This window comes from Suncus etruscus, chromosome 2, assembly GCF_024139225.1.
Source record: "Suncus etruscus isolate mSunEtr1 chromosome 2, mSunEtr1.pri.cur, whole genome shotgun sequence".
NCBI classification, from domain to species: Eukaryota; Metazoa; Chordata; class Mammalia; order Eulipotyphla; family Soricidae; genus Suncus; species Suncus etruscus.
In genome coordinates this window covers 164074470-164089992 of record NC_064849.1, presented here as the reverse complement: position 1 = coordinate 164089992, position 15523 = coordinate 164074470, and the positions used below count along the sequence as shown (strand labels likewise).

At 41.8% G+C, this 15523-nt stretch overlaps 1 protein-coding gene across 2 annotated transcripts in view; it reads left to right on the top strand.

Moving 5' to 3' along the window:
• Positions 1–748: 748 nt before the first annotated feature.
• Positions 749–15523, top strand: part of EFNA5 (ephrin A5) — a 323272-nt gene continuing 308497 nt past the window's right edge. For both annotated transcript variants that reach the window (XM_049769156.1, XM_049769155.1), the window contains exon 1: positions 749–948. In XM_049769156.1, the coding sequence (XP_049625113.1) occupies positions 824–948 (125 nt within the window). In that variant the 5' untranslated portion in view covers positions 749–823. The remainder of the gene's footprint in view (positions 949–15523) is intronic.

Here is a 15523-nt window from a genome sequence, read left to right as displayed (position 1 = left end):
TCGCCGCCGCCGCCCCGACTGACTCCGCCGGGAGGAAGACGCGGAGTAGAAGCCAAACTTTTCTCCGAGCTCTGCGAGGCCAGGCCAGCTCCTCGCCGGCGCTCGCTTCGTTCGCCCCTGCCTGGACGCCGGCGGGACTCGGGGATCCCCTCCCGTCTCGGCGCAGCGCCCCGACCCCGCCGCGCCGGGGGGACCGTCCGCCGGGGAAGCGCCTCCGCGGACCGCGCGCACCCAGCCCGCCCGCCGCCTCCTCCCGCGGCCAAAGTAACTTGGAGCCGCGCGGGGGCCTCGGGCGGCGGCGGGGCGGCGATCGCTGAGCCGGGCCCGGCGGGCCGTGCATGTCTCCCCGCGGCCGCGGAGCCCGAGTCCCGGCGACTGTGCCGCGAGCGCCGCCGCCCAGCGCAGCCCCGGCCCCAGCCCGGCTCGGCGCGCACCTCCTGCGCCCGGGGTGACCGCCGCGCGAACCAGCCGGGCGCCCCTCTGCGCGCCGCGCGCTCCGCTCCCTCTCGCCGTCCGCATCTCCCCTTCCTCCTGTTCGGAGCCCGCCGGAGCGGAGGTGCGAGCCGGCCTCCCTCCTCCCCAGCCCGCCGCCCGCCTGCCTTCCTTCTCCCTTCCCCGGCGGCTGGGTGCGCGCTCCCTCCACTCGCGCTCTCCCAGCCTGCTTTTCATTTGATTCTTGTTTTGGAGACGTCGGCGCCTCCCGATTCGGCCGCCCGGCGCCCCGCTCTCGCCCGCTCTCCGTCGCCGCCGCCGCCCCCCCGAACCGAACCGGCTCCGTCCCCGGAGCGGCGCGCCTGGCTCCGCCGCGGTGCCGGCGGCAGCGATGTTCCACGTGGAGATGTTGACGCTGCTGTTCCTGCTGCTGTGGCTGAGCGCGTGCAGCCAGGACCCGGGCTCCAAGGCCGTGGCCGACCGCTACGCGGTCTACTGGAACAGCAGCAACCCCAGGTAAGGCGCGGGGGCGGCGCGGGGCTCCCGGCCGGGCCTGCGGGGCTCGGAGCGGCGGCGGCGGCGCAGGGCGGCGCTGGGAGCCGGGCCTCGGCGGCTCCTGCGGGCAGCGCTCCGGGGGCCTCCCTCTTTGTGACGAGAGGCCGAGCGCCCCTGGGAGGCCCCCGGGCGCCCCACCAGGCTGCCCGGCTCTGCCGCGTCCGCCGCGCGCGCGGGGACGGCTCGGGGAAGGCGGGAGCCCGGAGAGGCCGGACCGGACCGGACCGGACCGGCTGGCTAGCTAGCTCCCTCGCTGGGTGCGTCGGGGTGCGGGGAATCCCCCCGGGGAGCGCTCCAGAGACACTCCCTCCCGGGGCGTGGGTGTGCCGGGGAGTGCGGGGAGAACCCCGCCGAACAGCTAGCTGCAAAGTTTTCTTCTTTTCCCTTGCGCCTCCAGAGCCCTTTCCCCAGCCCATTTCTGATGCTGCTTTTCCTTCGCGTGGCGCGCTCGGAGCGCACGGACCGGGGGAGGTGAGGGGGGCTGGGAAGCGGAAGCCTTGGGCGTTTGATTTTCCTCTTTAATTGCGTGGACATGAGACAGAGAGAAAGAGAAAAAAATCACCCGACTTCTGAGTCTGTCTGGGCCCCGGCAGGCTTGGCAGCGCGCTGGGGCGATGCGCCCACCTCCAGAGCCCTCACTCCGCGGGGCTCGGGGTGCCGGAAAGTTGGAGCCGAGACCGGGTTACGTCATGGGTGCGGGGCGAGCCGCTGAAGTTGGCAGAGCCGGGGTGTGGGGAGGCCCCCTTCCTTGCTGCGGCCCTGGCAGCGAATGCGCTTTACCTGGCCCGGTGCTGCGCGTGGCCCCAGAACCCAGGCCCACGGGAGGCTGGAGGTGGCGGTGGCGCTGGAGACGGACGCCCACGCGCGCCCCCTGGACCATGTCCTCCCTCCGCGGACTAGCCAATGTGGGGGGACCCAGGAGGCGGGGGAGGGGTGAGGGGTGTCCGGTAGCGGAGCACTGCCTTCTGCAGGGCTAGCGGTTAAACTGGGGTCCCGCCTGGAATGGAGACCAACTTCCAGCTGCGGGTTGGGGGTCGTCATCCGCCCCAGGAGCAGAGGCCACGGGTTGACCCTCAAGCCCCCTGTTTCTCCATTGCTCATGGCCCCGCGCGCCCTGGCAGAGGCCAGCGGCCGCTCCTAGCCTGCTTTGGTCCTGGGCCGCCAGCCCCGCGCCTTGCCTTCTCGCACGGCCAGCTGCCCAGGGCTATGGGTCTGGACAGTTGTGGGCCCACCCCGAGGGAGACGCCCCAGACCCCGAGCACTACCCGAGTGGTGCGCTCAGTGTGCAGCGGGACAGAGAAAGTTCCTCCTGCTGTGCAAGCCCGGCAGCCGGTCGCCCCCTGGGTGCCCGCGCCCTCCTACATCCCCCTGGCACAAACGGACACGTCTCTGGAAGTTTGGCTGCAAAGAACTCTAGTGGGGGCGGACCGCGGGCTGCGGAGCCTCTCTCTCCCTGGACGTGCCACTTAGCACTCTTAGGAAAAGCGCGGAGCCAGCCTGCCACCGGAGAGGCCTTTTATGAAAGCTGACAAGACAAATAGAGCCGGCTTTCCAGTTGTGCTGGTGTTAAAAGCGAGTCTCATTATGGTGGTTGGGTTTTTATTCCCCGTTGGGCTCTATTAGGCAGCCCGTATGAAACAGAAATCTCTTTCTCGACTTTAGAGCCTTATTAAAGAAAGCCCCAGTGAAAGGAGTCGAATTTGGGATGGTTGGCTCTTGGCTCCTCTTTCCCTCTGCAAACTTCTCCGTGTGATCTTTGTCTTGAGGTCCCTACTATTATTCCTTTACGTGGACACTGGGTGTTTTGCAGTGGTTGGGGTTAAAACAGAAAGAATTCAAGCCCTCCTCCTTAACCTGTCGAGTTAGTCTGAGCTAGTTTAGGACATTTTATCTTAGGTTATCTCTTTCTTGTGTGTGTTTGTGTGTGTGCGTTTAATACTGTTGTTTGGTTTGAGATTAGTACATTGATTTTTGTAGCAGGTCATGTTTTTTAATAGTTTTGCCCTGCCTGCAGAAAAGTGCCATGTGGCTTTGAACCTGCCCAGACAAAAGTTCATCTCTAGAATTTTAAAATGCCAAGAGTATTCGTTGTCAGTATTTTCATTTGAGGCTGTGGAAGAACCTTTCTGTGTGACCAATGCCAGTTGGACAATGTGCGTAGAAAAGATCGTTGTATCCTGCCTTCACTCTCCAGCATCTTTATTTGTTTTCTTGGCCTTATGGATACTCTGTCTTCATTTGTGATCCTAGCAAAGCTTCTGTTAGGAAAAATAAAAAATTTAAAAGTAGGTGCTGTTATTCGGCAGATTCATATCTGAAATGTTGAATAAGATGATGCTTTTGGGTGCATTAAGAAAGCCAGCTTGGATGTAAGTGGAAAGGAACCAAATAGATAATAAGTCATTTTGGAATAAACATTAAAACTTTATCGCAAAAAAACACATTAAAACCTTTATGCAGAAAATTTGGGGGAAAGTCATAGGAGTTTACAATATTTTATGAATTCTATGTTTAAAACTTTTAAAAAGATATGCTATTTTGTCAAATAAATTCTCCAGGACTTTTGTTTTGACATAAATTCTGTCTTTTAAGGTTTTGTATTAAGACTTATTTTGGAAAAAGGGAAAACTTTAATTGCCATTTAAGTAGATTTTTTTTTTTAACTTAGAAGACAAGTTTAGTTCACAGATTAGGTAGACAAAATGAAGTAGATTTTTGTTTATTTGAGGGTACTTTATTTTGCAATTATGCAAAAATTAGTTAAACTAAGAATTAAACATTACTTTGTGGGGCTGGAGAGATAGCATGGAGGTAAGGCATTTGCCTTGCATGCAGAAGGAAGGTGGTTCCTACCCCGGCTTCCCATATGGTCCCCCGAGCCTGCCAGGAGTGATTTCTGAGCGTAGAGCCGGGAGTAACCCTTGAGCGCTGCTGGGTGTGACCCAAAAAAAATTACTTTGTAAATATTGAAATATACTGTGTAATTTGTGTAGTCATAGGAGTTTACATTGGATTTTAGTACTGGTTTTCCTGGTACCATGGCATACTTTAACAGGGAAAAATATCAACCTATTTGCTGTCAGGTAGTTTTGCTCTTGCAATCTATCTTTCCAGGTATTCACTTCTGAGAAGTGAATGTTCACTTTTTAAATGCTGATAATCTTTAGCTGCCAGTATTTATTTGGCTGGCGGCCAAACTGATTTTTATGTAGAATTGACATAAATCTCTTAAATTAAAACTTAGAACTATCATTTTGAATAGAAGTATATAGTGTTTTCCTAAATGCATTAGCTATATTTTAGAAATTGGAAAAGCTGCATTACTTCGCCTACATAACAGGAGTAATAAAATGAGCCTAAACTGTTGAAATCTGAACCAGTTTGTTACTAAATAACTTTTGAGCAATGAAAATCTAAATCAGTCAGACTATAACTAGTGGTCACGAATTTCTTTGGAAATGTATAAAGCTCTTAATAACCTTAGGAAACGTTTTTAGTAATGAAATTATGTTTACATTCTCCTCAAGCATCTCTGCTTATATAGGAAAAGATGATTCAGTATAAGAATGCCTCTTAATTGGGAGCACAGACATGACAATACTCATTTAAACACTTAGATGTATTGAACAGTTCTTGAATTCTTTTGACCAGTTGCCAAAATGGTGTTAGGATAATTAAACATGTCTTCTACTGGTTGCCTTTAATGGGTGAAATAGTAACATAATACAGTGCAAATATAGTCAGCACACTTTAAGAATACTGATTTGATTTAAGAATACTCTGCTTTGGTTGAGGTTTTAGTATCACGGTTATAAAAGGTTATTGTCTGAAGGGAAAAATGTCTCTAGAGTTCATCAGGCATTCACTAAATTTCAAACTAATCATATTGGCTTTGGGCTTTTTCTGTTCTTGCAGGAACTTGTAAATTAAACATTTCATGTTAGAAGTAGTAGATAATTGACACCATTTAGTTTTGCTAACTGCCATCTAGGAGTTGTGAAAGTGACGTGTGTTCTAGGTCAACACTCCCAAATTGTCCTTCTGACAAGTGCAGGTCTTAACCATGTACGTGGCTACTTATAGTAGAGAGAAGTATTTGTAACATTCTTCTTTTTTTTTTTTTTTGTAATCACAATCTCCGAGGTATTTTTTCTTCTTCCAAAATCCTCTTCATTTTTAACACCTGTACCAATAATGCTTTCATATATCTATCCGGTATGCCACAGTGCTGTGCCTTTCCCACTGACAGATGAGTGAGCTCAGTTTGGTTGAAATCCACAAATTTGTCTTGCAGAGAGATGGAGAAAGTGGATCTTGGTTGTGAATGAGTTTTATCACTGACCGTATAAAGGATTGACTTAATTTTTGACATTCTAAATCTCTTAAATGAAAGCTTCTGTACTTTAGAAACAGGAACATTCTTCAAGAAAAGGATTCTAGTTAGAACTTTTTAGCTCTGACTCAGCGCAGAATGTAAACTGCAACCTTATTAGGGGCATTGGGGCCATTTTATCATTTTTCTATTCTACCAAAATCTATATAAACTCTTGGGTAAGAATGAAGCATTTCACCCCCACCCCCAATTCCATTTAGAGGAAACCAGAAACAACCCCTTTCCTACCCTTTTTGAACGTAGAAATTTGTATAAAAGATATGGCTTATAGACAGTTTTCTATCATAGACTTCTAAAAGCAAAATTGGCCACTGAGATGTTATGCTCTTCCATTTTATGCATCATATTATCTCTTTATACGTTTTCAGAAATAGACAGTTGTCTCTCTCTCTCTCTTTTTTTTAGGTAACTAAAACAACAGCTTCATATAAGGTGAACTTTGCCATGCTGTCTCTGTTGGTATTTTCCATGTGTGACAAGGTCAATAAACTTCTGATTAAAAGAACCAGAGAGCATGTTCATTACTCCCTGATTTTAGTGGTGTTAGCTACATGGCTTGCTGAGTGAATATCTTGTTGCCGTGCTTGTTCTAGCTTTAAAGTTTTGCCTCTGAAGGCAAAGGCTCAGGTTTGGAAGGAGCACTTAGTTGGGGGAGCAAATTACTCTGGTGGATTTCTTGCCATTTAATCAGAACAGCCATTTCATTGCATTCTGTCCACTGAACCAGTTTCCTGTTGGATAAGGTCAGATAAAGATGAGCTCGCCTTCTTTTCTCCCCTGTTGCTATGACCCAAGCAAGCAACCAGCTTCATGCTGGGCCAAGAAAATGAATGAATGCAATTAGTCCTTCAGTCGTCCTGGCTTTTGCAAGGCAGGGAGAAATGTATGCCAAAGAGCGTACCTTTGAGAATGAAATAAAAAAAGACATTAAAATATAAGATGATCAAAGCATTAAGGAAATATTAAGAACAGAAATTTTTGTATAGGTAGAATTTGTTCTATGGCGCAATGGTCCTCCCCCCTCCATAAAAGCATGTACTTAATTGGTTTCTAAAGGTCTAAAGATGTCACCACACAACGCTTCTTTTTTGTGTTTGCTTTGAATCACTTTTAGTAGCAAGGAAGATTAAAAAGCAATAGATTATTTTAAGTAATGAATCACTCTGGGCTGACTGATTCCATATGATCAATTTTCATTTCTGAATCAGTCTACAGGCTGTTGAAGTCTCAGCCCTAAGTAGAATGTCTATGTGGAAAAGGCAATCTGTGTTGGCCTAACTGCAGGGGGAAAGGCCCTGGTCCCTACTTTCCTCATCATGTTCAGTCTAGAACAGTCTTCGGAACTGAGGAAAAAAGGTCTTTCATCATTGGTGATGGAGAACGTCTTTATAGTTGAGTATCAACACCTCTGAGAGAAACAGCAGAAATGAAGTTTTAATATTCACTTTAAGCAATGTGTCTAACAGAGTTGGTCTTTGACAGCCGAACATCAATAAATTACTGTCTTTTTAAGAGCTTGATTTATATGATTAGATTTATATTTTAGTCTGCGATCCAACCTATATCCTTAGACATTTTGAGGAAAACTTTTTGTGATTAATGTCAACTTCCAGTGTTTCTGAGGGGATATTACTCACTACCAGGAGATCTGCTTCCTCTGAAATTTATATGCATTTATGTTTTCTAAATTGTCCATCATAAACATGGCAGCACAATGACACAGAACCAGGCAGTCCTGTATGCTTAACTATGATGTGCAGTTTTGTGTCTAAACAAGAAAAGTTCTTTTCATCTCAGTAATTTTAATATGAATCTGTACGCTTATTATATGATGAGGTAGTTATTTGAAACTACCATAATTTGCACACTGTTTTCTAATCTAAAATGTATATGGATAGAGGAAACCCTTGATTTTTTTGAACTCTTTGAATATAGTTTTTAAACTGTAAGGCACAGATTTCAATAAAAACATTTTAAAATATAGAAAACTCCTTTAGTTAGCTAGTTGCTTAGGAACTATAGTATACCACAGTGAGGATAGTTAGCCCTGCTTTCATTCAGGTAGAATTCTATCATTTTCAATAAGGAAAAATAAACCTTTGTCATCTTCAGAAACATCCTTCATACTATTGACAGTTGACAGGTTGAAGAAAATGTTACTGTCAGGTCTTATTTTCCACTCAAGTGAGAAATGAAAATAGTTTTGAGTGACTTTTAAAAATAATCTATTTAAAATTATTTCAAAATGGAGGGAAACGTTTTAGTTTTTTTTTAACATATGTCATAGAATTAATCTGTCATTTTCTTTAGTGAAGGTGAGTAAAGTGCTTTTCAAGGAGACATTGTCTAATGGAGTATTTGTTTTAGGAAGCTGATATTGTTGCTTTGTTTGTGGCAGGATATCAGTAGATAGTTCATGATGGGATTCTTTATGAGATCTGAGAAATTGTTGCTATTATTCCTATTACTACCTACCAAGTGACCCGATTATCACAGTTAATAATCCTGAGTCTGTGTTGAAGTATTAGTGGGATTATTTTTGGTCATGTGTCACCTAAATGTACATGGATTAGTCATGTTTTTCACATGTAAAGATTATATTTTAAAAAATTAATTATTTTAAATACCTGCCTTTAGATTTTCATAGGTGCCATTTGCATGAATAGCACTTGGAGAGTTGGGGAAATACGACCAAATTCTTATTTTCAATTTAGAAAACCGGAATGTTTGTCTTTTAGTCAAATTAGCGTGTTTTGGGGGGGAATTCTTTTTCCCTTGCAGAAGCAGCCATCTTGTTTCAAGACCGACTATTTCTCTCATGAAAATGGTCCGGAAATGAATATGGACGATAGAAAAGGACTAAACCACTTTGTAATAATTTTGGCAGGGTTCTGCTTCTAAAGTTCTCTCTTATTTGTGAGCTCACTAAAATGCTGTCATCTTAAATTTAGTTGCCCCCCCAAAGGATGCTTAAATTAGCAATAATATATTTTAAGCCCAAGCATATTCTATTATAAATGCCAAACGTTGGGCTATACCATTTTTACATCTGAATTTTCTCTTGAGGCTTAACATTTCCCCCTTAATTTCAAAGTTACATTGATAGGCCCTATTGTCTCCCCACCAACACCCCCCCAAAAAAAATCTCAATTTCTGTCTGGTGCATGTACTAGCTAGGCATTTCACTTTTTAGTTGAAATTTAAATATTTTTTCCAAATTGTTCAGTAGTTTTAGGATTCTTTTCATGGGAAGGGATGCTAATAAAAATACAGGTTTCTCCCCCAAGAAAGCACTTGGGGTGCTTTAAAAAATCCTCTGTAAAGTCAGCCTTTTTGCTTGTTTGTTTGTTTGTTTGTTTGCCTAGAAAAAACCGAACTCACTTTCTCATGACCGAACTTTTTTTGTGAATTCTTATGGAGCATTATGTTGTGAGTCAATTTGTGCATATTGTTAAAAATTAAGAAGGTATTTTTACTTAGTCTGTGCATTTTCCACCATGTTTCATGTTTGAGAGTAATGTTTGAAAAAAACATGTGGCTTTGCAAACGTGACCAAAAATTTATTCTGGACTTCTTGCTTCCGCATCTGTTGGATGATGTCTGGGAACATTATACCCATGTATGGCAGGAAAAAACAGAACTTCCTTAAGATTAATTTCAAAGGGGCCCGATTCCGTCAGTCTGATTAAACTGGCCACAGATTGACTGTTATTTATGGAACAGATTGCTTCAGTTTATTAGAAATAACATTTGGGTGTAGAAGGGAAGGGACTTGTAAAGGTCCCCCAAGGTCCATAAATAAAAATCATGATTTGAGAACAAGTACATATCTCCTGGCCTCTTTATTTAAGCCTAGGTGTGCATTGACAGTTTTTGTAGCGAAGGTGATACCCACCAACCATTTTCCCTTGATTGATGGAGAAGACTAAAACGAGTGTTCAAAGTGACCTTTTGGTTTTAAATCAACCAAAGCTTTTGTTTGTCTTGCTGCTGAAGTTGTGAGGGTATCCACTAGAAGTTTTATTAGTGGCTTCTTTTTCCAGAAACTATCTTTAACCATAAGATCTTTCTTCTTGCTGTGAAAAATACCTATGCTAAAAGTAAATGAAAGTGTTTTTCCTGTATGGAAAAACGTAGGTTTGTGGTTTGAATAAACTCATGGCCTGGCATATTTGGGTCAGATAATTACAGTGCAAATTTGCTCTAGATTTTGATGGCAGTGGACATGATGATATTGAATGCCTCACACCTCTTGGAGGTCAATGGGTTGTATAACTGGTTCTTTTCAGTGAACTTGGAGGATGTACTGAGAACTTAACTTTGCTTGCACTTGAGTAGTTTTATTTTTGGAGCTAAATGAGAAAGGGGTGAGGGGAGGAAAAATAATTTGTAATATGGGGAAATTGTCTTTTTGTGTTTAACAATTAGGTTAAACAAAGTGGGAGCAAATGAGTTTCCTTGCCCTTCTATTGTTTCAGGGCAACAGAATACAGACAGATGTTGGAATGTGGAAGCTGTGACCTCTGACCCCACAGCATGGCCGCTGCCCTGGCCCACAGTGTCCTGAGCCACCCTGGGAGCAGCAGGCTTTTTTTGAAGTGACTGACATTTGGGATGAAGAATCCGAAAGGGATTCTGTCGTTCTTTGCAGCTTTCCAAAGCATCTTGATTTTTGCAATTTTCAGTTACTCACCTTACCTTTTTAACCAAGGTAAAAACCCTGTTTCTTTGTTTGGCCCAGACAGAGCTCGTGTGACTTTGGGTTGGGTTCTGGGAACCTGTCATTCACTTTCCGTCTTTGCCTTGCAATAAATTTATTCATCGATTTGGAATAATGCAGGAGGCTCAGATGTATGGTTTCGCTGCCCCGGCGTGTTTGTCTGCTTTATTTAGCTAACATATTTTTTTTAGACAGATAAAAGCACTGTTCTTGTTCAAGGGCCTTTTCTTTTGTCTCTGTCTCCCATCTCGCCAATCACCCCTGGTTTCAGCCAGGCCATTAATGTTTTAGATACTGTGGCATTCAATGTTTGCTTCCTATATTTGTTTACTGTTACTGCCTCAGTAAACTTTTTCTGCCTATTCCAGTAGTTTTCTGGCAGGGGCTCCATTTATTAAAATGTACTGACCCAGCACTAAGCGGGGTGCAGTTCAAATAGTGGTGCTTCTTGACAGGGTTTTGTGTCAAACTCTGGAAAATAATAGGGAAATGAAAGCTGCCAAAATGTGTCTCCCAATTACTAATTAATCAGGCGAGAAAGGGCCTCAGTGACTGATCTGGTGTCTGCCATGACAGCAACTCGGGGGACATATTATCTTAAATACTGTACGAGCAAATTAAAGTGGGCCTGGGGGGAGAGGTAGCACCCAGATTCTTGATCGTGCAGTGGCTCCATTTTCTGGAAGCCCGTGAACAGCAAAGCATACAATGGAATCTGAAATGTAATCTTTGTATTTCAACTCCAGTAGCTAAACTCCAAGCTGTTCTGAAGAGTTTTCTGATAACTTGGAGAGCATTCTTGGGCTGGGTCTTTAGGCAGCTTTTATTTGTGATAGAGAAAGTGTGAGCATTTTTCAAATCTTGCCATCATTTGCCTGTGCCCAATATTTTGAGCATTACTGAAACTGAACAAGATCCACGTCTGAGCCCAGGAATAGAGGTTTTTGCTGCCCCTGGGGTCCAGTCTTTCCTGGTAGGGGTTCCATTGGAGTTGCTAGGCTCATAATGAAAAGCCTGTTACTAGTGTAGTTTTTCCCAGTACATTTACAACATAAGAAGAAAAGGATCTCAAATGGGACTAGAGCTGTCAAGGGTGGGGGAGGACACAACGAAAACCAATTATGCCCTCTACTGTCACCATTGTCAACTATACTCGGGAGAACAATATTGTGGTTGTGTGTGTGTGTTTGTTATAGGGGAGGCATACATGTACATGGGACAGTCCATGTGAATGAAACATGCATATATACTTAAGATAGGACCTACTTGCTGATTAAATTTTAAGCTGGATGATCTGAAGCAGAGGTATAGATAAAGGCTAATCTAATTCATTTAATTAGGAAACATTTGTTTGGTGGCAGAAAATCTCAGCTTTCTTGATCCTCTTAATATGGACCCTCATGGTATGGAAAGGGTCAGCAATATAAGTGACTCCGATTAGCTTATTATTTTGATATTTTGGGGATGATCTTTCTTAGCTGCTAACATCTGATTAGTTTTATAGTGATATCTTTTACAAACAGTTGGTTGCCTGCTTGGCTCAAGATTTGTGTGTGTATGTGCTGTGGGTGGTTATTTGAGCATTATGATTTAGTTCACTTACTATGTAGATCTATTCCTGTCTTTCTTTTTTGATGGCTTTGGCCAGTTTACTTTCTTGGGTGAAATGTGAGAAAGATAATAAAACTTAAAAGATGACTTCCTTGAAACTCACCAGCATTGGTATGAGATTTGGTCAGAAAAGTCTTTGACATGAATAACAAGAGGTTTCAGATTCAGTTTGGATTTCAGTCACCCATACCCATCTCAATTCCCTGATACCACATAGAATCAGTTCTTGGCCCTCTATAACATTTTCCATTACTATTTGGATTCATTCCTTGGATGAATTCTCTGTACTAAATTTAAAACCAAAGTATCTGGGTGAATTTGGGGATTATATGCTGATTAGAATTCCCCCAAATATTCATAGTAAATCAGTATTATGGCGGTAACTGACAATATATTTCTATGCTAAATAGCTAAGCTAGTTTAAATAAAATATTTACTTAATGTAAATGTGTGCAAAATTGAGAGGTAGATAGTAGATTCAGAGAAGAGTATATAGGACAGTAAAGAACATACATTTTTGTGCAGATAGAAGAATTTCATACACATGGTTGCAGTACAGACTATAATAAATTCTCACAGATATATCTCAGCAGCTATTTATTCATTAAGTGTCTGCTGTGGGTAGGCATGGCTTTGGGGACTGAAGGAATTGCAGTAGAAGGTATGAAACAGCCCATCCTGAAGCACTGAGTTGGCAGTTTCTAGATCATTGTTCTCACACTGTTTGTATGAATCTCTGGAAATGCTGGTTTTCAAGTCCAGAGAGCAGAGCAGCTTCCTGCATTTCTCTCAGATTTCTAAGTGACATGTGTACAATAAATCTGAAAATCACAATTTGAGCCACAAGGTTCTGGAAAAGTCAGTGGGGAGAGGGTTGCCTTTTGAATCATCATCTAGGACTTAAGGCCACATATGCTGAGAAATTCTTATCAGGTTCTGTGGTAAGTGGCATGATTATTTATGAGTGAGTTACTTGTCACTAAAAAAGATGCTTTTCAGAAATCCATATTTAGTTACTTACCCCCAAATCTCAGAGAAGTAAAAGAGATTTTTTTTCCTATAGAGGTTTTTCAACCTTTAAAATGCACCATTAACAAAAGTACCAGGCTGAGTGTGTCTTACTCGCTCTAGAAAAATTTCCGTGGAGCAATGATAATGTGTTGTCTCGAAAGTTAGTTATAGATATCTGAGGATGTTTATATGTGATGAACCACAGCCCCCCAAATATACTTAATGAACAATCACAATTATACCTCATAAAAGACTTGCATCCTTATGGTTAAATGAACCCCAAATGTTTATTTAAATTCAGCATAGGACCTGACTGCCAATTTCTCTGCTGCCACTGACTTATTTCTTTTGGGTGGTTTAGGGAGTCTGCATTTCTCCATTTCTCATGGAGTTATAAAGGATTGGGAGGGGGCCATAACTTCCTATTCTAAAATTCTATGGTTCTAGTGTTTTTAGTGAGAAATCTTGTTCCTATAAAGTGTAAATTTACATAAAGTGTAAATCTATTCCAATTTTTTTTTTGTTCCTTGCTCTTGCAGAACACAAAGTTACGTGATGCTTATATTAACAAGTAAAGGATGGAACTAGTTAAATTCAAATTATCTGCTTGCTTTCCCTTTTGTTATTGTTGTTCTTAATTCTGTGTGAATAAATTCTACTCTTCTAAGTGAAATTCAAAGTGTTTGAAAACATCAGTAAGGAGACTTAGTGAATGAAATAAAACTCTATGGAATGATTTTAAAAAGAAAGATACAATCATACTGTAAATCAGCGGTATATATTTTAAACAGTGAGAGGATGGTGAGCACTCTCCTCTCAAGAATGCCTTTAATATTTTACTCGCACTTTTTATCAGTTCATTATCAAACAAAAGCAAATGGGCCTAATGAAGACATTAGGTAACATTTTATTAAAACTATGAGCACTATTGGTTTTATATGAGCTATGGCTATTTTGTATGTTTTCACTTATGCTAAAATGCAAATAACTAATTCTGAAAATAAAATGACTTGAGGTGATACCCAAAGTTTTGGTTTTACAGGTTTCACTAATAAATACACAAATTTTCTGTTCCTGTGTGAACTTGAAGAGTATATAATATGTGATCACAAGATTATTAAATTTAGAAGTATGTTATCTTCATTGATTAAAATGAAGTGATTTGTGTATCTCTAAGGAATGGCTTTGTTCCAAATGGAAGATTTGTGATTGTGACTGTATTTAGATAAAGTAGAAGACGTTTTATAATTCTAATTGTTCATTTCCTTCATTTAAAAAGAATAGGAAAAATAGATGCATTAAATTAGTTTTATTTAACTCATGGTTTTAATAGTGATTTTTTTAAAATTTTGTATTGTGGGTTTTAATAGTGATTTTTATAAACAACTTAGATATACTAATGTTTATATTTATAGACTTTTTGACGACATAAATGAAAAGTATTTAATTCTCATACATTTTTTATTTCGAGTTTTTAAAGTAACAGCTGTTTTGTGTAAAACTTCAAATGGGTTTCAATCTTACATAGGCAAGAGCTTAGAAAGTGAAACATTAAAAAATACCTGTATCAAATTGGATTTTTAATATGCATTTGTTAATGTTTCTTTGCTATATTTTAGATCTAGCTAAAATTCTGCTCTAGTTGCCTAAGCCTGCGATTTGTTATGGTAAATCAGAGCCTGCATTTCTTCACTCTAATAAGTGAACAGGGATAATAAAAATACCTCTTTCTGGCTTGTGAATATTTGGAAGTATCTCCGATAGAACTTTTAAAAACTTTCATATAAGTAATAGATTAAGGGTAAACACCTCACTTTGTATACTTCATAAATCTATATAATTTGGGAATTGCATAGAAAATATATTCTTAGAAATAAAAACTTACTGTCAAGTTTAATCTTTCATCTGAAAGATAGATCGTATTTTTTTCATACTGTATTTGCTCTGTAAAATGCAACTTATGCTTTTACACTGGATTTCCTTTGTAATTCCTGTTTAAGACTTTCTTTTAGGATTTCTCCAAGAGTAATAACTTGTAAATGATGACATTAGAGAGCCAGTTTGCTAATCCCACCTCCCTACAAAGGAATCTTGGGTCTCTTTTATAAAGTTGGTCAAGCTTGCCTTCTTTTCCCCAGTTAGTTTGTTCCTTCCATGTTGTGATCTCTTTGACATCTGAAGCCAACATATTCTACTTTTAACTTCACAGGTACCCATATTGTACATGCTCTTGGAAATGTCTGTTTCCATGAGGAGCTTGTTGAAACAAATCAGTTCCTCCTGTGTGGATGATTTCTTCTAGGTTGCCTAGTTATGTTGGGATCCCAGCATTCTTTGCAATCCTACTGCTGGAAGAATACAGTTGAGCCTCTTGATGTTTCTGCACTTAAAACCGTGTTGCTATTAATGGGGAACTGATCCACACAATTAAGTGGAGGGGTAGGATCATTGGGTGAGGGAGAAAGGTCCACTGGTGATAGCTGTGGTGTTGCAATTATGTCCATGAGAAAACATTATTTATAGTATTGTAAATCAAAAAATAAAAGCAACTAAATTCTCTGTTACTGTTTATTTTTAAACACAGTACCTATGATTTAGAGGCACATTAATGTTAAAGAGCGAATGGATCACAGTAGCAGGTAGCTGAGGAAAGAAAAGAATTTGTCAAGGAACTCATACTTTGATGTATTGAAACCCGAGTAACACCTTTCTGTCAAAGGGTTACTTACCGACAGAATTTTCTGGTGCTTATTCAAAGCAGGTTTCCTTCATATGTTTATAGTTATTTAGGAGAATAGCAA